The 24,906-nt window shown below is 45.9% G+C and overlaps 1 protein-coding gene across 4 annotated transcripts in view; it reads right to left on the bottom strand.

Annotated features, from left to right (window-relative positions):
• RFWD3 (ring finger and WD repeat domain 3) overlaps positions 1-24,032 on the bottom strand; it is a 65,745-nt gene extending 41,713 nt beyond the window's left edge. The window contains exons 1-6 of one of the 4 annotated variants that reach the window (XM_084645080.1): positions 22,697-22,797; positions 19,540-19,645; positions 9,404-9,794; positions 6,911-7,131; positions 4,599-4,666; positions 4,319-4,516 (exon numbers count right to left, since the gene is read on the bottom strand). In XM_084645080.1, coding sequence (XP_084501206.1) covers positions 4,319-4,516; positions 4,599-4,666; positions 6,911-7,131; positions 9,404-9,792 — 876 coding nt within the window. In that variant the 5' untranslated portion in view covers positions 9,793-9,794; positions 19,540-19,645; positions 22,697-22,797. Of the gene's footprint in view, positions 1-4,318; positions 4,517-4,598; positions 4,667-6,910; positions 7,132-9,403; positions 9,795-12,755; positions 17,232-19,539; positions 19,646-22,696; positions 22,800-23,571 lie in introns of those variants that run through there. The other 3 variants (XM_084645081.1, XM_084645082.1, XM_084645079.1) reach the window with 3 other exon arrangements.
• Between the last annotated feature and the right edge of the window lie 874 nt (positions 24,033-24,906).

Raw genomic sequence — 24,906 nt, 5'->3', positions numbered from 1 at the left:
GCTCTAGGACCATGCAAGGAGGGAGGGTTCCAGAGCTCAGGCTGCAATCTAATCCTGAATTTTTACACCACAATTAGAGAGCTCCTCAGCTTGAGCCCCACAAGCCCAAATCAGCGGGCATGGGCCAGCCACAGGGTTTTTTTTATTGCAGCATAGACATACCCTTAGGTTATACCTACACTTAACACACTATAGCAGTGCAGCTGCAGCGCTTCAGTGTAGATACTACCTATGCTGATGGGAGGGGTGGGGTAGGTAATCTACCTCCCCAACAGGCGGTAGGTAGGTCGATGGAAGAATCTGTCTACCAATGTCTACACCAGGGGTTAGATCAGTATAACTACATCTCACAGGGGTATGCATTTTTCACACTCTCAAGATGTAGCTATACCAATGTAAAATGTCTAGTGTAGACCAGGGCTAAATCCCACACAACTTAATCCTGCCCAAACTTAATACTGCCCTGTTAAAAACTGGAAAAATATATGTTAAGGTCAAAATAAATCAGATATTGGAAATGATCTCTCAAATGGGTGGGGAGAGAGTATAAGGAATGAGTGAGTGAAAGGCTAGGTGAATAGTAGGGAAAAGGCTGAATCCCTTAATTGTTAATTTACAAGCATCCAATCACAAGACATTAATGGTTTAAGAAGTTGATGGTTATGTTTTAACCTCTCTCTGGTATCTGATAGCTCAAATGCTATCAAATATCTGAGGCTATTTGACACCGCATTTCTAAGGGAGCAAAAGCTGAGGTGGTTTGTTTTTTTTACTTACAATTAGGTTGACTAAAGTACTTTTTCACCCTTTGAAGCAGTGATGGATATTGGAGTGCAGCAACAGCAGACAAATGCAGCAGCAATCCTGAACTTAGTGATTCTTGCACAGCCTTGAACCTTAGAACCTCCTTTAGGTGCCTGACCAGGAAACCAGAGCTCTCAGCCATTAATTTAAAACACTGCCAGACATTTCCATTAAGGGTAATTAATCTTATCCGACAAATGGCACCAAACTGGGCAGTCCCCTCCACTACTGCACCGGAGTGTCCTGACACCAAGTTGTTGAACAGGACTTGAACTCTGCCATTTGCCCCACATGTGATGCTGCTACCCACTGAGCAACACTAATACTCTAACTCATTTCAGCAAAATTGTGTTGAATTAGGTTAAGAATTTAAGTTCTCCTTCAGATGAACAGAGCGAGCTGAACCTGGTGAAAATCACTTCAAAGCAGTGGAGATTTTATTCATAGAATCATAGAATATCAGGGTTGGAAGGGACCTCAGCAGGTCATCTAGTCCACCCCCTGCTCAAAGCAGGACCAATCCCCAACTAAATCATCTCAGCCAGGGCTTTGTCAAGCCTGACCTTAAAAATATCTAAGGAAGGAGATTCCACCACCTCCCTAGGTAACGCATTCCAGTGTTTCACCACCCTCCTAGTGAAAAAGTTTTTCCTAATATCCAACCTAAGCCTCCCCCACTGCAACTCGAGACCACTAATCCTTGTTCTGTCATCTGTTACTACTGAGAACAGTCTAGAGCCATCCCCTTTGGAACTCCCTTTCAGGTAGTTGAAAGCAGCTATCAAATCCCCCCTCATTCTTCTCTTCTGCAGACTAAACAATCCCAGTTCCCTCAGCCTCTCCTCATAAGTCATGTGTTCCAGTCCCCGATCATTTTTGTTGCCCTCCGCTGGGCTCTTTCCAATTTTTCCACATCCTTCTTGTGGTGTGGGGCCCAAAACTGGACACAGTACTCCAGATGAGGCCTCACCAATGTCGAATAGAGGGGAACGATCACATCCCTCGATCTGCTGGCAATGCCCCTACTTATACATCCCAAAATGCCATTGGCCTTCTTGGCAACAAGGGCACACTGGTGACTCATATCTAGCTTCTCCACCACTGTAACCCCTAGGTCCTTTTCTGCAGAACTGCTGCCGAGCCATTCAGCCCCTAGTCTGTAGCGGTGCATGGAATTCTTTCGTCCTAAGTGCAGGACTCTGCACTTGTCCTTGTTGAACCTCAGATTTCTTTTGGCCCAATCTTCTAATTTGTCTGGGGCCCTCTGTATCCTATTCCTACCCTCCAGCGTAACTACCTCTCCTCCCACTTTAGTGTCATCTGCAAACTTGCTGAGGGTGCAACCCACACCATCATCCAGATCATTTATGAAGATATTGAACAAAACTGGCCCCAGGACCAACCCTTGGGGCACTCCACTTGATACCGGCTGCCAACTAGACATGGAGCTATTGATCACTATCCATTGAGCCCGACAATCTAGCCAACTTTCTATCCACCTTCTCGTCCATTCATCCAGCCCATACTTCTTTAACTTGCTGGCAAGAATATTGTGGGAGACCATGTCAAAAGTTTTGCTAAAGTCAAGGAATAACACATCCACTGCTTTCCCCTCATCCACAGAAGGCAATTGGATTACTCAGGCATGACTTGCCCTTGGTGAATCCATGCTGACTGTTCCTGATCACTTTCCTCTCCTCTAAATGCTTCACAATTGATTCCTTGAGGACCTGCTCCATGATTTTTCCAGGGACTGAGGTGAGGCTGACTGGCCTGTAGTTCCCAGGATCCTCCTCTTTCCCTTTTTTAAAGATGGGCACTACATTAGCCTTTTTCCAGTCGTCCGGGACTTCCCCCGATCACCATGAGTTTTCAAAGATAATGGCCAATGGCTCTGCAATCACATCCGCCAACTCCTTTAGCACTCTCGGATGCAGCGCATCCGGCCCCGTGGACTTGTGCTCGTCCAGCTTTTCTAAATAGTCCCTAACCACCTCTTTCTCCACAGAGGGCTGGTCACCTCCTCCCCATGCTGTGCTGCCCAGCGTAGTAGTCTGGGAGCTGACCTTGCTCGTGAAGGCAGAAGCAAAAAAAAGCATTGAGTACATTAGCTTTTTCCACATCCTCTGTCACTAGGTTGCCTCCCTCATTCAGTAAGGGGCCCACGCTTTCCTTGACTTTCTTCTTGTTGCTAACATACCTGAAGAAACCACTCTTGCTAGCTGCAACTCCAGTTGTGATTTGGCCTTCCCGATTTCAATCCTGCATGCCCGAGCAATATTTTTATACTCTTCCGTGGTCATTTGTCCAATCTTCCACTTCTTGTAAGCTTCTTTTTTGTGTTTAAGATCAGCAAGGATTTCACTGTGTAGCCAAGCTGGTCGCCTGCCATATTTACTATTCTTTCTACACATCGGGATGGTTTGTCCCTGTAACCTCAATAAGGATTCTTTAAAATACAGCCAGCTCTCCTGGACTCCTTTCCCCCTCATGTTATTCTCCCAGGGGATCCTGCCCATCACTTCCCTGAGGGAGTCAAACTCTGCTTTTCTGAAGTCCAGGGTCCGTATTCTGCTGCTCTCCTTTCTTCCCTGTGTCAGGATCCTGAACGTGACCATCTCATGGTCACTGCCTCCCAGGTTCTCATTCACTTTTGCTTCCCCTACTAATTCTTCCCGGTTTGTGAGCAGCAGGTCAAGAAGAGCTCTGCCCCTCGTTGGTTCCTCCAGCATTTGCACCAGGAAATTGTCCCCTACACGTTCCAAAAACTTCCTGGATTGTCTGTGCACATTGATATTGCTCTCCCAGCAGATATTGGGGTGACTGAAGTCTCCCATGAGAACCAGGGCCTGCGATCTAGTAACTTCCGTGAGTTGCCGGAAGAAAGCCTTGTCCACCTCATCCCCCTGGTCTGGTGGTCTATAGCAGACTCCCACCACGACATCACTGTTGTTGCTCACACTTCTAAACTTAATCCCGAGACTCGGGTTTTTCTGCAGTTTCATACCGGAGCTCTGAGCAGTCATACTGCTCCCTTACATACAGTGCAACTCCCCCACCTTTTCTGCCCTGTCTGTCCTTCCTGAACAGTTTATATCCATCCATGACAGTACTCCAGTCATGTGAGTTATCCACCAAGTCTCTGTTATTCCAATCACATCATAATTCCTTGACTGTGCCAGGACTTCCAGTTCTCCCTGCTTTTTTCTCAGGCTTCTTGCATTTGTGTACAGGCACTTGAGGTAACTCGCTGATCGTCCCTCTTTCTCAGTATGAGGCAGGAGCCCTGCCCCCTTAAATGCTCCTGCTTCCTCCCGGTATCCCACTTACCTCAGGGCTTTGGTCTCCTTCCGCTGGTGAACCTAGTTTAACAGGCTGAAATGGTGGACTTTTTACACAGTATTTAAAACCCTGATGTCATTCCCTTCTGAATAATAACTCTCAATTATGGTCACATTTGGACCAGAGGCTATCTGAGAGCAAGTCTGTTCCAACACAAAAGGGTGCACTTTACCTGAGGGCATTTTCCTGCCTGTCCCTTAAGCCACCTTACGATGCAAGTATATCCAAACAGGTGTCCACACCGCAATGCTGAGAGCCGGTGCTCCCCAGCATTAGTCCATTGCTCAAAGCAGATGGCACAGGTGTCCCCTTCTTCCTCATCCAGTGGTACAGTGGGAACTGTCACATCAGGTTTCTTTAGTGGAGTTCTCTGAAACAACAACAACAAAGATCAGACAAATGAAATATTTGCCATCTTTATTCTCTGTCCAAGGACTGTTGGTTCACTTTACCTGTTTGTGCTGGACTTCTGCTTCTTCAGCATCACGACCTTCATGCTCTGGTGGGACCTGATCAGAAACTTCAGAGCAGACATGAAAAAAAGGAAGAATAATTTATTTGAACTGGTGAACTCTCTTCCTTGGGTTCTAGTCTGAATTTTCTTTTGCAACTTTAGTATTCTAGGACATCAGAACAAGCACTGATGCAGTAACTAATGTGGATTGCAAACAAAAACTTTACTCCACATACTAGAAGTATAAATGATGATATGTACTGAAGCAAAAAGATAATTAATTAGCACAATCAACAAAGTGTTTTTGTAACACCTTCATAAATCATTGAAATGTAAGGCTGGAAAGGACATTGAGAGGTCATCTAGTCCAGCACTCTGTGCTGAGGCAGGACCAAGTAAATCTAGACCATCCCTGAAAGGTGTTTGTCCAACCTGTTTTTAATCCTCCAATGATGGGGATTCCATAACCAAACACTGAAAGCCTATTCCAGAATTTAACTACCCTTAGAGATAGAAAGTTTTTCTTAATATCTAACCTACATCCCCCTTGCTACAGATTAAGCCCATTACTTCTTATCATACCTTTAGTGGACATGGAGAGCAATTGATCACTGTCCTCTTTATAAGAGTTTTTAACATATCTGAGGCGGTATCAGCCTTCCCCCATCAGTCTTTTCTGAAGTCTAAACGTGCCCAGGTTTTTAAATCTTTTCCCACTGGCCAGGTTTTCTAAACCTTTCATCATTTTTCTTGCCCTCTTCTGGAATCTCTCCAATTTATCTACATATTTCCTGAAGTGTGCCACCCAGAACTGAAAACAGCACTCCAGCTGAGGCCTCATCAGACCTGTGTAGAGTGGAACAATTACATTCACGTGTCTTACCTACCCTCCAGAATAATATTAACCTTTTTCACAATCGCAGCACGCTGTTGACTTGTTCAATTTGTAATCCACTATAGCCCCCAGATCCTTTTCAGCAGTACTACCATCTCATCAGTAACTCCCCATTTTGTAGTTGTGGATTTTATTCTTACTTTTAAGAGTAGTACTTTGCACTTGTATTTATTGAATTTAATCTTGCTGATTTTAGATTACTACTTTAATTTGTTGAGGTCATTTTGAATGCTAATCCTGTCCTCCGAAGGGCTTGCAACCCCAGTGTAGTGTCACCCAAAAGTTTTATAAGCACACGCTCCACTCCATTATCCAAGTCATGAGTGAAAATGTTGACTAGTACCAGACTCAGGACTGACTCCTGCAGGACCTCACAACATACACCCTCCCACACACAATTTAATAACCAACAACTGATCCTATTTTTACTGATCCTAAGTGTTCACTCTGGAATTTGGAGGTAGAGTAGGGATGTTATGTGGGTACCTGAAGATTAAATAAGAGGACAGCAAAAAAAAAGCAAGCTCTGGAAGGGAGAACAATAGAGAGCAAAAGAGGGGGGAGGGGCAAAATGATGCAGCTATCCCTTGGTAATGAGATAGGTGGGTTAAGATTGATACCCCGTAAAATTTCCCAGGAGACAATTGCAAGGTGTTTGCTTTTTGTGTAATAAAATTTAAGAATCTCATTCCCCTACTGCCCACATCCTCTTACCTTTCAAGATCAAGTATTTTCTGTCAGACTCTTGAAACGCACAAATTGTATAGATTGAGCATTATTATATTTATTATAAAAGAGAAAAACTAAGGGGTTCATGAACATTTTTGAATAAGGAACACCAACCTGAAAAGGTTGAAAAACACTAAGTGATCCACTAAGTAAGCCACTATCCCCAAAGCAGCTAAGGGAAGGGAAGTTACATGGAGCAAGGAATAACCACTTGAAGCAGATGAATTCCTCAGCAATAAAAAATCCTGGGCCAGATCCTCCACTGTAAATTGGTTTCGCTGGTTTACAATAATTAATTGAGGCCTTCCGTTTTGGAGACGATCCCTGATAATAAAGATCGGGGTAGGAAGGAGAACTGCAGAAAGTAGAAAACAGAATAATCTCTAAATCAGCTATTTTGAAGAAGATTGCCAGGAGGCATCAGTGGGTATGTAAACAGCTTTTTAAAAAAAAAAACAAAAACAAAAAAAACAAACAACCTTGTTCAATTTTATATTCATGCACTGCTGCATTATGGCAGCAACCCATCCATGTCAGCCATGAGCATACTGATCTTAGACCTTTGAAGCTCTGTTGTAAAGCTTGAAAAGATTCTCTATGAAATGTTGTCCTGTCTGACAGTGGAAATGCAGTGACAGGAATTTCTGGCATTTCAGAGCGCCCAGTGATATGAAACCAGCACAAACCTCCCAAACTGGCAGTTATGGGTGCCGCCTCCCGGGGTACTGCCACATCCTCCTCCTCAGTGGAGCTGCTGCTGTCAGAGTTGCTCAGCTCCAGGGTCTCCTCTGAGCTGTGACCACTGTTGCCAACTGGAAGATGCAAAGTCTCCAGTGGTGGAGATGCTGCTGTGGTTGATCCTTGGGTCCTGCTGACCATGAAATAACTATCCAGTGGTGCCCTGGCTCTGAAAAGCAAGGAGTAAAACCTACAGTGTTTCTTCATATTGATTATTGCAGGTAAAACGTACAGGAGAAAATTCTATCATTTCTTTGCCACAAACCCAAGACTCTGTTTATCAACATAAGGGATACAACCAAACTGACCAAGAAATGTCTCACCCAGAACAGCATCAATCCCCAGGCAAGGCAGTGAATTAACAATTCTAAGAAGCAAACATAACATGCAGCTAGGATAGTGCTTCACCGCTTGGGTCTAGAAAATGCAGGTGCCTGATCTGCCTCTACTTAGAAGGAATTTTTTTTTTGCAGGGTTGGAAAGGAGGAAAACAAGATGTGGTACACTTGACTCTGTTTGTGTCATTATCTAGCTCTTATGAGCAGATCTTAGAGCGCTTTACGAAGGAGGTCAGTATCATCCCTCAGTGCCTTATTTTCCCCATATGTAAAATGGGGGTAAAGTGACTCAAAAGGCAGGAAGTATGGTGCATGAGTTATTTCCCAGCTGAGCCACCTTGGCTGATTTCTCACCACTAGACTTTGCTTTTTTTGATTTATCAAATGAACTCATCACCGGGTCCCCAGATGAAGTCACAGTATTTAGAAACAAATTGGCTGCTTATAGTCAGACTCCCATCCCTTAAATTAATTTATGCCCCTCACAAAAACCCATTTTTTCCTTTAATCAGCATTGCAAGATTGTGGCATGGCAAAAATATGTACAAACTACTTTACAATAATGATTAGACTGAAGAAAGCTTATGCTACTTTACTTGCCAATCCAAAAAAAAAAAAATCGTTCAGTTGCAAGTACAATTTTGCAAGACTGCGTAATTGCCCAGCGGCCTGCGTATGCGGAAGTGAATTACGTCCACAGGAGAACCCAGAGCATACTGTACAGCTGTGTTTAGTCACTTGGGGTGAGATCCTGGCCCCAGTGAAATCAATGGCCAAACTTCCACTGACTTGAATAGAGCCAGGATTTAACCCACAGTACTTAGAATGGATCTGCACAGCCAAAACGTAAAGAAAGTTAAACATGAAAATCTCTGCTGATGGGCCCCCCATGAAGCTAAGATACGGGTGACGCTCAGCATAGAATTAAGCTTTAAACTTTTTCAAATTTGTTTTTTTGCGCTGTTTGCTGAAGGGGACTGTCATAAGCATACAACTAAGGGTAGTATAAAATCCCTCCTTTACCTGTAAGGGGTTAAAAAGCTCAGATAACCTAGTTGGCACCTGACCAAAAGGACCAATAAGGGGAGAAGATGCTTTCATATCTGTGGGGGAAGGTTTTTGTTTTGTGTTTCTGTGTGTTCTCCCCGAGACAAAGAGAGAGCAAGTAATCCAGCTCCTACTGAATGATACATCTAAAATTACAGAAATAGTAAGCAATAGCAAGGAAATGCATTAGAGTATGTTTTGTTTTAGTTTGTGAATTTTCCCTAGGCTAAAAGGGAGGTTTATTCCTGGGGATTTTTTTTTTTTTTTTTGCAACGAAGTTTTTGCTTAGAGGGGAATCCTCTGTGTTTTGAGTCTGATTACCCTGTAAAATTACCTTCCATCCTGATTTTACAGAGGTGCTTCTTTTACTTTTTCTTTATAATAAAGTTCTGCTTTTAAGAACCTGATTGGTTTTCAGTGTCCTAAAAACCCAAGGGTCTGGTCTGTGCTCACCTTGTTTACCTATCTGGTTGGTAGATTATTCTCAAGCCTCCCCAGGAAAGGGGGTGAGGGGGCTTGGGGGGATATTTTGGGGAAACAGGAACTCCAAGTGGTCCTTTCCTTGAATCTTTGTCTAAGTCACTTGGTGGTGGCAGCAGTACTCATCCAAGGACAAGGAAGGATTTGTGCCTTGGGGAAATTTTTAACCTAAGATGGTAGAAATAAGCTTAGGGGGACTTTCATGCAGGTCCCCACATCTGTACCCTCGAGTTCAGAGTGGGGAGGGAACCCTGACAGGGACACTGAATGCTGTGCTTTACAAGCATAAAGCTATGTCTGTAAGCATTTCTGGAACATTTATCACAGTATCTAAGCAGCAAGTGAAGAGTCTTGCCAAAAAGCATGGATTCCCAGAAGAGAGTCTAAAGAGCAGATGAGAAGAATCACACTATTACCTACTAGGGTTATTGAAAACTTGGGATGCACAGGTGGGCTGGACTGAGCTTTCCAGAGTGCAGCATAACATAGGAAGCATGACACTTTAGATTTCACCTAAAGTGAAATCATTAAGTTGGGGGAAAAAAGCACTCAGACTTGACTCCATTTCAGTTTTACCTGGTACTGATTGTCCTCTGGGATCCACCACCTCTTCGTCGCCGGCGAGTTCTCCTTGTTGGTGGCTGTCGTGTGATCTGTTGTGCAGCCTGTAGTTGAAACAGCTCCAATACCCCATGCAGCCTCTGCAGCCCATCCAGGCTAGGGGCAGCATGCAACTGGGGGTCAGACTCAGCAACTGTCACTACTTCATCAGCACCAGAGACCACAATGACTTCCTCATCAGCAGGAGGAACCATAATGCTTTCTGCCTCATCACTGGGTACTGGAGAGTTGGATGGCAGTGACAGCAGAGCATGACCGGAGGCCTCTGTGGGAAATGCCTCATGGTGCTCCACAGAATAAGTAACTGCTGGCTGGAGATCCACTTCCATTTCTTCCTGTGCCATTTCTGAGAAAGGCATGGGATGGAGAAAACAAAGATGTGGGATTAGTGCAAACACTTGTACACAAGTCCACACTTCAAGTAAGGTACAGACACATTTGACTCATGCCAGCATAAAGACACACGCTGACTGCAATATCCTTTAGGATTAAGATCCAGTGCTTCTTAGAGTCCATTTCTCTGGCAGCTGAGATGATTTGAGAATTCCAGTTTAACATTGGATTTATATCTCAGTTGGTTGAGGGCTAGACAAAGCATTTTCAGAATCCTCGACTCTGGAAGTCTCTGACCCAACACAGCCTGAGTTCTCTAGCCTCATGGACACATTGCAAGTCCTGTCTATTCAAATTAGCCTTTTAATGGGAGTAGGTGAGTTAGGAAGTTCTTCCTGGTATCTTTGTTAGCTAATACGTATTTACAGATTATTTTTGTATTTTGGGGTAGAGATTTTGGCAGATGCTACGTATTTAAACCCCCCTTAAAAATAATAATAATAAAAAAAGAGCGCTACATTAGTCTACAGTGCTTAACAAATAATAATATATATGGCCCTTAGTATCTTTAATCTATGATCTCAAAGGACGTATCTGAGCATCTCAATATGATCATCATCACAGAAATGGCTGTAAATAAATATTAATAGAGCACCACACACACGGCAGAGGACTCACAATGTTCATTTTTGGGATAGATTTCTTTTTTTTTTTCTTTTTTTAATAAATAGAGTTTCCTAGTAAATGAATGAGATTCAGTTAAGGTAACAAGTTCACCATGAACCTCACCTGGCTGCGCCATCTATTGTGCATACACCACCTTACGTTCACTAGTATTGCATAAACCTAAGCAGTATACTCTAGCAATACCTCCAATCAGGACACTGTTGATACATCAGCCCCTTTATATGCCATATGTAGGTACATACTCCTATTGAGAGTGAATTTCATTGCAAAATTTCATATATATCAATGTAGGGTTTTTGGAAGCAGGAATGTTAGTTAAAAACAATCATATTAAAAACTCAGGAAATGCAGATTTCTGATTAACTCTCAAGAATGAGCATACAGACTACTTTAACTCTGTTCCCATAGCTATGCTTTAAAAAATTAAGGAACTTGTTAGGATATAGATATTCAGGCCTGTCTGTAAAGGCCTATACTCTAAGAATTTAGGTGTATTCTTATCACTTGGCTAGTTATAGAGGTATAAAAGAAAGAATCAAAATCACTGTCTGCCAGTGTAAGGGACTTCTCTTACTGTGACAGTCTGAGGCCCTGTTCTTAGGCTAAGGCCTTTGGCTAAGCCATAAGCTGGGAAGCGACCGGTCACATCCTCACATTTCAACCTAGTCACATTGAAATAAGGTGCTATTGGGCTGTTAGGAATACAATCCTGTCCTGATAATGCCGATCGCCTCCAGAGAAAGGGAAGTGCCTAGAAGATGTAAAAGGAAACTTAGTTTGATAGCATCCTGTTTGGCAAGAACCCACTTATCAATAGCTGGGATGTGAAATCCTCCCTTTTGTATTGTTTTGCCATTATAGTTTCCACTTTGCTATTGTTTGTCTGTATAATCTCGGTCTGGTTCTGTGATTGTTCCTGTCTGCTGTATAATTAATTTTGCTGGGTGTAAACTAATTAAGGTGGTGGGATATAATTGGTTACATAATCATGTTACAATATGTTAGGATTGGTTAGTTAAATTTCAGGAAAATGATGGTTAAGTTATAGCTAAGCAGAACTCAAGTTTTACTGTACAGTCTGCAGTCAGTCAGGAAGTGTGTGTGTCGGGGAAATGGGAACAGGGAATGGGGGTGAAGAAATTGGAATCATGTTTAGCTAAAGGGAACAGGGACACAGGTAAGGCTCTGTGGTGTCAGAGCTGGGAAGAGGGACATTAAGGAAGGAAACTGGAATCATGCTTGCTGGAAGTTCACCCCAATAAACATTGAATTGTTTGCACCTTTGGACTTCGGGTATTGTTGCTCTCTGTTTACGTGAGAAGGACCAGAGAAGTAAGTGGGTGAAGGAATAAGCCACCTAACAGAACTCATTCTATTTTATTTATGGAGACAAGCTGGGTGAGGGAATCTCTTTCAATGGACCAACTTCCGATGGTGAGAGACAAGTCTTTGAGCTTACACAGAGGGTTAGGGTTTTGATTTAGTTGGGGTTGGTCCTGCTGCGAGCAGGGGGTTGGACTAGATCACCTCCCGAGGTCTCTTCCAACCCTAATCTTCTAGGATTCTCCAGTTTCATTATATTAGTGCACACAAAACCACATTGTGACTACGGCGTTTTAGTTCATATTAATTTTGGATTTCTTCATGGTCGTAGAGAGCACAAACAAGAATTTTAGAAATTCCTGGTTAGACAAATAGCATACTTAAGACAATTTATTAAGGGCCCCTGTCAAGGTTTCTTCCCCACTCTGAACTCTAGGGTACAGATATGGGGACCTGCATGAAAGACCCCCTAAGCTTATTCCTACCAACTTAGGTTAAAGACTTCCCCAAGGTACAAACTTTGCCTTGTCCTTGAACTGTATGCTGCCACCACCAAGCGTCTTACACAAAGACCAGGGAAAGAGCCCACTTAGAGTTGTCTTCCCCCAATATATCCCCCCCAAGCCCTACACCCCCTTTCCTGGGGAAGGCTTGATAAGAATCCTCACCAATTTGTACAGGTGAACACAGACCCAAACCCTTGGATCTGAAGAACAATGAAAAATCAATCAGGTTCTTAAAAGAAGAATTTTAATTAAAGAAGAGGTAAAAGAATCACCTCTGTAAAATCAAGATGGTAAATACCTTACAGGGTAATCACACTAAAGCATAGAGAATCCCTCTAGGCAAAACCTTAAGTTACAAAAAGACACAAAAGCAGGAATACACATTCCATTCAGCACAGCTTATTTTACCAGCCATTAAACAAAAGGAAATCTAATGCATTTCTAGCTAGATTACTTACTAATCAATAGGGGCTCTGAGGCTGCATTCCTGATCTGTTCCCGGCAAAAGCATCACACAGAGACAGACACCTTTGTTCCCCCACTCCAGATCTGAAAGTATCTCGTCCTCTCATTGGCCATTTTGGGTCAGGTGCGAGCGAGGTTACCTTAGCTTAACCCTTTACAGGTGAAAGTGTTTTGCCTCTAGCCTGGAGAGATTTTATAGCACTGTATACAGAAAGGTGGTTACCCTTCCCTTTATATTTATGACACGCCCCCCAAATCACAGATAGGGTGAAACACTGGCTGTGATTTTTTCCTGGAGCTCTAGGAGAAAACAGAGTTAATAAGACACATGCACCTCTAAATAGACTACCAACAATATTTTCCACATCTCAAGGACGATTTTAACCAGTTGATTCTGAGAAATTTTCACAGGAGACTGCATCAGCCACTTTGCTAGAAGCTCCTAAAATGTGTTGTAAGTTGAAATAAAAATTTGGAGACCTAAACTCCACCGAATAAGTTTTTTGTTATTTCCCTTGGCGGTATGAAGCCACTGTAGCACAACATGGTCGGTTTGCAGGTGGAAATGCCGTCCCCAAACGTATGGGCGTAGCTTTTCCAGAGCGTAGACAATGGTGTAACATTCCTTTTCACTGATTGACAGCTTCTTGCTTAGAAACACAACAGGACGGAACTCTTGATTTGGTCCTTCCTGCATTAAGACTGCTCCCACACCATGCTCGGATGCATCTGTGGTTACTAGGAACGGTTTGTCAAAGTCTGGAGCCCTTAGCACAGGGTCAGACATGAGTGTCGATTTAAGCTGGTTTAAGGCCCTCTGACACTCTTCAGTCCACTGAACTGCATTTGGCTGTTTCTTTTTGGTTAGGTCTGTCAGTGGGGCAGCGATTTGGCTGTACTGAAGTACAAATCGCCTGTAATATCCGGCCAAGCCTAAGAAGGATTGGACCTGCTTCTTTGACTTTGGGACAGGCCACTTTGGCCTGTAGGTGGTTGACAGTTCCTTGACCCACCTGGTGTCCAAGGTAAGTCACTCTGTTTAGGCCTATTTGACACTTCTTAGCCTTAACAGTTAGTCCTGCCTCCCTTATGCGCGCGAAGACTTTTTGTAGATGTTCCAGGTGATCTGCCCAGGAATCCGAAAATATGGCCACATCATCAAGGTAGGAAACTGCATATTCTCCCAGTCCTGCTAGGAGACCATCTACAAGTCTTTGAAAGGTGGCTGGTACATTCTGCAGCCCGAAAGGGAGCACATTAAATTCATACAGCCCGACAGGTGTGATGAAGGCTGACCTTTCCTTGGCGGATTCATCTAGCGGTACCTGCCAGTACCCCTTGGTTAAATCCAAGGTAGAGATGAACTGGGCTCATCCCTGTTTCTCCAATAGTTCATCTGTACGTGGCATTGGATGGTTGTCTGGGCGAGTTACAGCATTTAGCTTACGGTAGTCCATGCAAAAAAGTATCTCCCCATCTGGTTTGGGAACTAGAACCACTGGAGATGCCCATGCACTGCCAGAGGGGCGGATTACATCCATCTGTAGCATATCCTGGATCTCCCAGTCTATAGCAGTTTTAGCTTGAGGAGACACCTGGTAAGGTTGGGCTCTAATTGGGTGAGCATTACCTGTGTCAGTGGAGTGGTATGCCCGTTCAGTCAGCCCTGGGATGGCTGAGAATGTTGGCGCATAGCTAGTGCACAGCTCCTTGATCTGGTATCGCTGCATACGCCCCAGGGTCATGAAGAGGTTCACCTCTTCCACGCCACCATCACTTTTCCCTTCGTAGTAGGCACGTTCAGGCCACTCAGTGTCATCTCCTCCCTGGGCTGTAAACTGACAAACATTTAATTCTCTGGTATAAAAGGACTTTAGAGAATTAATATGGTACACCTTAGGCTTTCGGTTTGAGGTGGGGAATGCTATGAGATAATTAACAGCTCCCAGGCGCTCTTGGACCGTGAATGGCCCTTCCCATAACGCTTTTTATGGGCCTGGAGCACCTTTAAGACCATGCCCTGATCCCCTACTTTGAAGGAAAGCTCTCTGGCATGTTTATCATACTAGGCTTTTTGCTCTTTTTGAGCATCCTTTAGGTTTTCTTTAGCAAGGGCTAAAGAGGTTCAGAGGGTGTTTTGTAGGTTGGTTACAAAGTCCAGAATGTTAGTTCCTGGAGAAGGTGTAAATCCCTCCCATTGCTGCTTCACCAACTGCAATGGCCCCTTAACCTCGTGATCATATACGAGTTCAAATGGTGAAAACCTAAACTGGGATGGGGCACAGCTCTGTAGGCAAAGAGCAACCACTGCAACCCTAGGTCCCAATCATTGGAGCACTCATTTACGAATTTACGTATCATGGCCCCCAAAGTTCCATTAAACTTCTCCACCATGCCATTTGTTTGATGATGGTAAGGGGTAGCAACCAAGCGATTCACCCCATGAGCTTCCCAAAGACTTTCCATAGTTCCTGCCAAGAAATTAGTTCCTGCATTTGTGAGGATGTCGGAGGCCCCACCTACCCTGGCAAAAATGTCCGTTAGTGCCCGACACACACTTTTAGTCCTCGTGTTGCTTAGAGTTACTGCTTCTGGCCATCGGGTAGCAAAATCCATGAAAGTCAGTATGTACTGCTTTCCTCTGGGTGTCTTTCGGAGAAGGACCCAGAATACCCACAGCTACTCGCTGAAATGGAACCTCAATGATGGCGAGTGGCTGGAGAGGGGCTTTGACCTGGAATTGGGGTTTTCCCACTCTTTGGCACACCTCACAAGACCGGACATAGGTAGAAACATCCTTGCCCATTCCCTCCCAGTGGAACGACTTTCCCAAATGGTCTTTGGTTCTGTTCACCCCAGCATGGCCACTAGGATGATCGTGGGCTAAGCTTAATAGCTTTCTGCACTACTTAGTTGGAACTACCAACGGTCTCTGAGGATGCCAGTTTTCCTGGTGTCCACCAGAAAGAGTTTTCTTGTATAAAAGTCTTCTTTCTACAACAAACCTGGATCAATTAGAAGAGCTGAGAGGCGGTGGGTTGCGCCGTGCCGCTGTCCAAGCTCTCTGCAGGCTTTCATCTGCTTCCTGTTCAGTCTGGAACCATTCCCTTGATGCTGGAGACATCAGTTCCTCATTGGATTGTGGGCCTGGGCTTGGTCCCTCGGGAAGCGATGCAGGTGATGGGGCTGTTTCCGTTGACTGTGAACCGCTCTCCGCTGGTGCACTATGTTGGGGTTCAGGCTCTGGCTGAGCCTCTTGTGTAGGGTTATCTGCTGCTGCCGCCGGTGCAGGTTCGGTGGGGCCTTCTGGTGTTGGGGTTGCAAGTACTGGATTCAGTGCTGCCAATGGTTCTGGTGTGGGTTGTTCTGCCGGTTCCGGTTCTGGCTCTGTCTGGGTCTCTGGGACTGGATCCACTACTGCTGTTGCAGACGTGGGCATGGGGTCCGGTTCCACCATCCCTGACTAGGTCCTGGTAGAAGTTTCCGGACTACAGCTAGGTGTGACAGCTTGCTTAGCCTGGCTGCGGGTGACCATTCCCACCCTCTTGGCTAGCTTCACATGATTGGCCAAGTCTTCCCCCAACAGCATGGGGTTGGGATAATCATCATAGACTGCAAAAGTCCATGTTCCTGACCAGCCCTTGTACTGGACCGGCAACTTGGCTGTAGGCAAGTCCAAAGAGTTTGACTTGAAGGGTTGAATCGTCACTTGGACCTCTGGGTCGATTAAATGGGGTCCACTAAGGAAGTATGGAAAGCCGACACTTGTGCTCCATTGTCCCTCCACGCTGTGACCTTCTTCCCGCCCACACTCACAGTTTCCCTCCGCTCTGATGGTATCTGGGAAGTATCGGGGCCTGAGAACCTCTGGTGTGATTCCGGTGCAACGAACTGTAATTTGTTGCGGTTCTTGGGGCAGTTGGCCTTTACATGCCCCAGCTTGTTACATTTAAAACATCATCCAGCTGATGGGTCACTGGGGCGAGGTGGGTTGCTGGAGAACGGTGTGGCGGGACGATAAGGTATCTGGAGTGTTCCTTGGGGTGTAGTTGGAGCCTTGGGCTGCCCCTGGTAGTAGGGTGTGGTCTGAGGTTGTCCCTTCTTGTATCCGCTCCAACTGCGACCAGGGTTGTTGTTCTCTCCTCTCGTATTGTTCCGGTTTGCCCCGCCTCTCTGGCGGTCTGGGACTGCTCGTATTGATCAGCATAAGAAGCAAGACTTCCTCCTGAGTCCATTTTCTTATCCCATAAACACTGTTTTATATCATCTTTGGACATATTCAGGAATTGCTCCTGTAACATCAAATCCCGCATTCCTCCAAAGCTCTCCTGTGGGCAGCATCCTGGGCTTTCTTATCGAGTCGTTTTAATTCAACCATTCTCTTTTGCTTCCAGTCTGGTTAACACCAGTTTATGTTGTGCCTTGCTTTCTGTCATCCTAGCCTCTCTGTTTTTAAACTTTCTTTACACCTGAGAGTTAGAAAGAAAAACAACAAAACAAAAACCTGGCTTGGAAAATTTTGCTGTGCTGTAACCTGATATCCCTGCCCCCCCCCCTTTTTTTAAACCTTTCTGATAGTTCTTCTCAGCCTACAGAAAATCCTTTTGTTATGCCTGCTGCTCTGTCCCCCAGGCAGACAGACTCTACAGCTGCAATCACCTTTTACAAAACCTTTTAAAATCATGCTGTCCTTCTGGTTCAAAATGATCCCGCCGCTCTGCCACCATGTCAAAGTTCCTTCCCCACTCTGAACTCTAGGGTACAGATAGAGGGTCTTTCATGCAGGTCCCCACAAGCTGATTCTTACCAGCTTAGGTTAAAAACTTCCTCAGGGTACAAACTTTGCCTTGTCCTTGAACCGTATGCTGCCACCACCAAGCGTCTTACACAAAGACCAGGGAAAGAGCCCACTTGGAGTAGTCTTCCCCCAATATATCCCCCCAAGCCCTACACCCCTTTCCTGGGGAAGGCTTGATAAGAATCCTCACCAATTTGTACAGGTGAACACAGACCCAAACCCTTGGATCTGAAGAACAATGAAAAATCAATCAGGTTCTTAAAAGAAGAATTTTAATTAAAGGTAAAAGAATCACCTCTGTAAAATCAGGATGGTAAATACCTTACAGGGTAATCACATCCAAAACACAGAGAATCCCTCTAGGCAAAACCTTAAGTTACAAAAAGACACGAAAGCAGGAATATACATTCCATTCAGCACAGCTTATTTTACCAGGCATTAAACAAAAGGAAATTTAACGCATTTCTAGCTAGATTACTTACTAACAGGGGTTGTGAGGCTGCATTCCTGATCTGTTCCCGGCAAAAGCATCACACAGACAGACAGACACCCTTTGTTCCCCCACTCCAGATCTGAAAGTATCTCGTCCTCTCATTGGTCATTTTGGGTCAGGTGCCAACGAGGTTACCTTAGTTTCTTAACCCTTTACAGGTGAAAGGGTTTTGCCAGCAGGAATTTTATAGCACTGTATACAGGAAGGTGGTTACCCTTTCCTTTATATTTATGACAGCCCCAATTCTGCAGGATATTGAGGGCACTCTGCACTTTTCTGGAGGTACTCAGAACCTCTCTGATCAGGCTCAATGATCCCAGATGTCATGTCATTAGGCAGCTCTAATGTCTCTCCATATACACACTACATACATGCTACCCAGGATCCTGAAATTAATGTACTTACAGGGAGAAAGCAAAGATTAGCACTGCAACAGCATAGCACACTTTGTTTTACACAAATCTCTCTCATACGAACTAGAAGATCAACGCTCTATGTTGCACATTGGAGATTCTCTCCATGCAAAGGAGAGAAGATGGGAGGCTGGTATTTCTACAAAGGATAGAAAGGTATGGCAGTTTGGGTCTTTGAGAATTGCAACATTGCATGTCCTGTGTTTCTTATAGCTTGTCTGTTTTAATACTAAGGTTCTTGAAAGGCAATATGTATTAAATCTACATATACATTCCTGCAACCTTAACTTATCCAACAAAAAACTTTACCTTTAAATAATGACAGGTTCCAGAGTTGCATCTGTGTTAGTCTGTATCCGCACAAAGAACAGGAGTACTTGTGGCACCTTAGAGACTAACAAATTTATTACAGCCCATGAAAGCTTATGCTCTAATAAATTTGTTAGTCTCTAAGGTGCCACAAGTACTCCTGTTCTTTTTACCTTCAAAGTTAATTCAACTGAATTAAACAGTCTCAATTCATACAAGTGTATGTAGAGGAATAGGATGGAATCCTCTTCTATATGATATAACTTCAGCTATATAATACAGATGATTCCATTTTAGAATAAAGGAATCCATAGTGAAATTCAAACAATATTTTAAATAAGTTGTCTTAGAGGGAAAATATAAAAACTTGTTAGATCAGGCATATCCTTTATGACACTTGCTATTTTCTTTAATGCAATCCAAACACTGCCTCAATAGGACTTTGAAACACTCAGTGTTGTAAATATTTTAAACTCCTCTTCAGTAAGAGGAAGTTCTCAGCTTGACCAATGCAGAAAAGTTACTATGTTAAAATAAGTTTCAGAGTAGCAGCCCTGTTAGTCTGATTCGCAACAAGAAAAGGAGTACTTGTGGCACCTTAGAGAAATGCTCAAATAAATCTGTTACTCTAAGGTGCCACAAGTACTCCTCTTCTTTTTATGTTAAAATACAAATTCCATGGCTTTTGCTGTATCCTGCAAGACATGACTAGATTAGACCATCAACCTAGAAATGAATTTCATCTTAAAGTTAAGTCTACCAACCTGTTGTGAAGAGCCTGTACAATGTAAACACAGAAGGCCTGGCAGAGCTAACTCCATGTCACTTCAAAAGTCACTTCTATCACAGAAACTGATTGAAGCTAAGTAACTGCATGTAAGAACAGGCACATGGAATACAAACGTTAGGAAAAACTCCCTATATTTTCCACTGACCGTGATATGTAATTTTAGCTACCTTTAGAAAGGGAGAATTGAGCACCACACATAGAAAAATAGAATATTAGGGTTGGAAGAGACCTCAGGAGGTCATCTAGTCCAATCCCCTGCTCAAGGCAGGACCAACAGTTGTTTATCATCTGTCCAATGGATATTTCAGTGCAGCCAGCTAGCACTGAAATACTTCAACAAAGTTACTTTGGCACTCTGACATTGCACTCCATGTTTTATTGAAATAAGCTAATGAGTGTGAATATAATGTAACTGGAATAGGTTTCATGCAAATGGTCTCTTTTAAGGTATCATTACCAAGCTTATAATCTACTGTGTTATTCCTATTTGTAGGGTTCATCCTATTTGAAGGGTTTCTACAGGTATGTTACCAACAAAAAGGTGGTCAGGGAAAGTGTGGGCCTCTTACTGAATGGGGGAGGCAACCTAGTGACAGAGGATGTGGAAAAAGCCAATGTACTCAGAGCTTTTTTTGCCTCTGTCTTCACGAACAAGGTCAGCTCCCAGACTACTGCACTGGGCAGCACAGTATGCGGAGGTGGTGACCAGCCCTCTGTGGAGAAAGAAGTGGTTCGGGACTATTTAGAAAAGCTGGACAAGCACAAGTCCATGGGGCCAGATGCACTGCATCGGAGGGTGCTAAAAGAGTTGGCAGACGTGATTGCAGAGCCATTGGCCATTATCTTTGAAAACTCATGGCGATCGGGCAAGGTCCCGGACGACTGGAAAAAGGCTAATGTAGTGCCCATCTTTAAAAACGGGAAGGAGGAGGATCCGGGGAACAACAGGCCAGTCAGTCTCACCTCAGTCCCTGGAAAAATCATGGAGCAGGTTTTCAAGGAATCAACTTTGAAGCACTTCGAGGAGAGGAAAGTGATCAGGAACAGTCAGCATGGATTCACCAAGGGCAAGTCATGCCTGACTAACCTAATTGCTTTCTATGATGAGATAACTGGCTCTGTGGATGAGGGGAAAGCAGTGGACGTGTTGTTCCTTGACTTTAGCAAAGCTTTTGATACGGTCTCCCACAGTACTCTTGCCAGAAAGTTAAAGAAGTATGGGCTAGGTGAATGGATAGAAAGATGGCTAGATGGTCAGACTCAACAGGTAGTGAGCAATGGCTCCATGTCTAGCTGGCAGCCGGTATCAAGTGGAGTGCCCCAGGGGTCAATCTTGGGGCCGGTTTTGTTCAGTATCTTCATTTATGATCTGGAGGATGGCGTGGATTGCACCCTCAGCAAGTTTGCAGATGACACTAAACTGGGAGGAGTGGTAGATATGCAGGAGGGTAGGGACATGATACAGAGGGACCTAGACAAATTAGAGGATTGGGCCAGAAGAAATCTGATGAGGTTCAACAAGGACAAGTGCAGAGTCCTGCACTTAGGAAGGAAGAATCCCATGCACCGCTACAGACTAAGGACCAAATGGCTTGGCAGCAGTTCTGCAGAAAAGGATCTCAGGTGGACAAGAAGCTGGACAGGAGTCAACAATGTGCCTTTGTTGCCAAGAAGGCTAAAGGCATTTTGGGCTGTAGGAGTATTGCCAGCAGATCGAGAGACGTGATCATTCTCCTCTATTCGGCATTGGTGAGGCCTCATCTGGAGTACTGTGTCCAGTTTTGGGCCCCCCACTATAAGAAGGCTGTGGAAAAATTGGAAAAGTCCAGCAGAGGGCAATAAAAATGATTAGGGGGCTGAAGCACATGACTTATGAGGAGAGGCTGAGGGAACTGGTGTTATTTGGTCTGCAGAAGAGAAGAAGGAGGGGGGATTTGATAGCAGGCTTCAACTACCTGAAGCGAGTTTCCAAAGAGGATGGATCTAGACTGTTCTCAGTGGTAGCAGACGACAGAACAAGTAGTAATGGTCTCAAGTTGCAGTGGGGGAGGTTTAGGTTGGATATTAGGAAAAACTTTTTGATTAGGAGGGTGGTGAAGCACTGGAATGCGTTACCTAGGGAGGTGGTGGAATCGCCTTCCTTTGAAGTTTTTAAGCCCAGGCTTGACAAAGCCCTGGCTGGGATGATTTAATTGGGGATTAGGTTCTCCTTTGAGCAGGTGGTTGGACTAGATGACCTTCCGAGGTTCCTTCCAACCCTGATATTCTATGATTCTATGTATGTATCATTCTTGTATACAAAACTAGAAATATCAAGTATTACTCTAAAGTCCTATTATAACTATGCAAAGTGTGGGCCATTAATAATGGCTTGGTATCTTGATGGCTCCCATTAACCAGGACAATTGGTTGTAAACGGCTCTATTTACTCCCAAGCCTTCCTGGCAGGCCAACCCTGAAAGAATGGAGAATGAGGTCTTACAGTGACACATGATCATGTCACCTGATTGATTTTCAGTGTCCTAAAAAACAGGGATTTGGTCCGTGCTCACTTTGTTAACCTGTTGGTTGGTAGATTATTCTCAAGCCTCCCCAGGAAAGGGGGTGAAGGGGGGGAGATAGGGCTCCAAGTGGCCCCTCCCTGAATGTTTGTTTAAATCACTTGCTGGTGGTGGCAGCCATACCGCCCAAGGACAAGGAAAGGGTTCGTGCCTTGGGGAAGTTTTTAACCCACGCTGGTGGAATACAAGCTTAGGGGGTCTTTCCTGCGGGTCCCCACATCTGTACCCCAGAGTCAGAGTGGGGAGGGAGCCCGGACACACACAGCCAGCCCAGGCTCCGCTCAAACCCCACCAGCCAGCAGGGGGCGAGCAGCCACCGCACGGTCCCCCACCGTCGGTTCGCCCCCAGGCCCCCAGAGCCCGCAGGGCCCCGATCGTCGGCTGCAGGGCCAGGCGCAGGGCCCGCCGTACGGGGCGCCCGATCCGCCTCCAGGGGCCGCGCACCGCTCGGCGACGGGCCCGCGGACGTTACTGGCCGGCCTGGGGGCGCTGCGAGGGGGAGAGCCCGGGGGCCCCCACGGGGCACAGTGCGTCCGCGCAGGCCCGGGCCCCCGGGGGCGCCGCACTCACCTGCAGCCGCGGGAGCGGGCAGGCTCGAGTTACCAACCGCCCCTAGAGAGGCGCCATGGCCTCCCGCCCAGCTCAATCTCCCCGCCGGCGCCCGACAGCCCGCCCCGCGGCCTCATTGGTGGCTACCGCCCTCCCTGGCGTAACCCGTATTTCTATTGGGCGGTGTAATCTTACGTTATCAGCTCTTATTGGACACATTGGCTGCCAGTTTAGCGGGGGGGGGGGGAAACGAGAAAACTCAGGCGCTCCATTTTTATTGGCCAGAAGTCTGTCAATCACCTGGAGTGGGGGCGAGAATTCCGCCTGTGCCCCTTTGTGACTAGATGATCGGCCTGTCGATCAGAGGAAAAAGGAAGAGGCGGGACAAGGCCTCAGGAAGCACCTTTTGACGGGAGCAATGAACTGCCTGTCAAATAAAAAGAAGGGGAAAGGAGCAAGTTCGAACGTTGTTGGCGGTAGAAAAGGCGCCGGGGGGGAGGGGCTAGAACCCCCAGCCTCATCCCGCCCTCAGGGCCGAGGGGGAAAGGGGGCAGGGCCCAGGAGATAGCCACCGGCGAGAGCGCCTCTCCCGGCATGCAGCGCGCCCGGCGGGCAGCGGTAGCTCCCGGCATGCCCCGCTCTGCCGCAGCGCGCGGCCGAGGTGAGGCCTCCCCGCCGCCGAGCCGCCCCCGCAGGCAGCCGGGGCTGGGCCCGTCCGTCGCGCGGCCGGAAGCGGGAGTGACGCCGCCGCCGCACCCCGGGCAGAGCTGGCGCTGGCGGCCGGGCGGGTTCCTCCGGCGGGGCAGCGCCTCCGTTGGCGCGAGTCCGGCCGCCGCCCCGTCGGGGCCCTGGCGGGCGGGCAGGGGCCTGAGGCCGCTCGCGCGTGGCTTCCTTACCGGCCGCTTTTCTCCGCCGGCCCGGCCAGCGGGAGCCCAGTCGCTCCCCAGGTTCTGCTTCTGCGGCTCCTCAGCTGCTGCTCGCCGTTTCCTGCCGAGTCGGAGCGGCTGCCCGACCCCCAGCGTGGCCGGCCGCGCGCGAACGTGGCCTCGGAGCCCTGGCCGCTGGCGGCCACGAGGCTGAATCATAGAATCTCAGGGTTGGAAGGGACCCCAGGAGGTCATCCAGTCCAACCCCCTGCTCGAAGCAGGGCCGATTCCCAGTTAAATCATCCCAGCCAGGGCTTTGTCAAGGGTTGTGCTGCGTGCGTCTCAACGGAACGTCTAAAATGTCCCTAAACTCCCCGCTAAATTGCTACGGCCGGGGGCCCATGCCGCACTTCTTAAAGTGGTTCAAGACCTAGGGATGCGAAGCAGCGTGTGGAAGCGAATGACTCTTATTATTTATTGAGAGGCTGTAACACACAGTTGTGGACTTTCCAAATATAAAAAAGTGCCAACTTTTTCTTCTTTAAAATTGAGGTACAGCTCTGCTCTCTTTCTGTTGGCGCCATCCCCTTGCAAGGTTAGCCTCCGCTGGGAGAGTGGGTAAGGTGATTTTTGGCAAGGGACTCCCAAGTTGAGAGAATTTGTTTGGGAGGGTTAACAAATGTATTTGATGCTAAGCTTCGAGGAAAACACTTTCAGGACTTTGCAGGAGCTGAATTTAGATTTCCTGATGATAGGCACCTTTATAAATAAATATTATCAGTGCCCACCAGTCCAGTATTCCCACCAAGGAATTGTGACATCGGCTCCTTTGCACAGTCAGAGCCAGAATCATTTTTTTTCCCCATGGGTCACAGCAGGAGGCATCATTGGTTTTAGTTTGGAACTATTTTTAATTGGGCTGAAACAACACTAACTGAGGAAGAGTAGAGTGCACAAACAGAGGGAGAGCAAAAGTAATTAATTTAAAATAATTTATTTGCTAATTACTCAACCTCCTTGAGGCTTCTATACTGTGGATAACCCTGCACAGGAAATTAATTAAATTTGAGTATTCCTTAAATGCCTGAAGTGTTACTGACAGGTTTCAGAGTAGCAGCCCTGTTACTGACATGCTGCCTCCACCAAATGGCTGCTGCCCTGGCCTGTGTGTCCATGCTGCAGTACTCTGAGTTACCACAAAACTATTGGCACTATTTTGGGGATGGCCAAAGAAGGAAATAATACTGTAAAGAGCTGGCTGGCTGTGTGAAGTTAAACTTCTCTGTGTCATGGGCCCTATAATGTTAACAGAGATTCTCCCATAGCTCAGTTGTTATGAGCTAGTGCTTTTGGATAAAATCCATC

The sequence above is a fragment of the Lepidochelys olivacea genome, assembly GCF_965140295.1.
Source record: "Lepidochelys olivacea isolate rLepOli2 genome assembly, chromosome: 12".
Classification (NCBI taxonomy): domain Eukaryota; kingdom Metazoa; phylum Chordata; order Testudines; family Cheloniidae; genus Lepidochelys; species Lepidochelys olivacea.
This window is presented reverse-complemented; position numbering and strand designations above follow the sequence as displayed.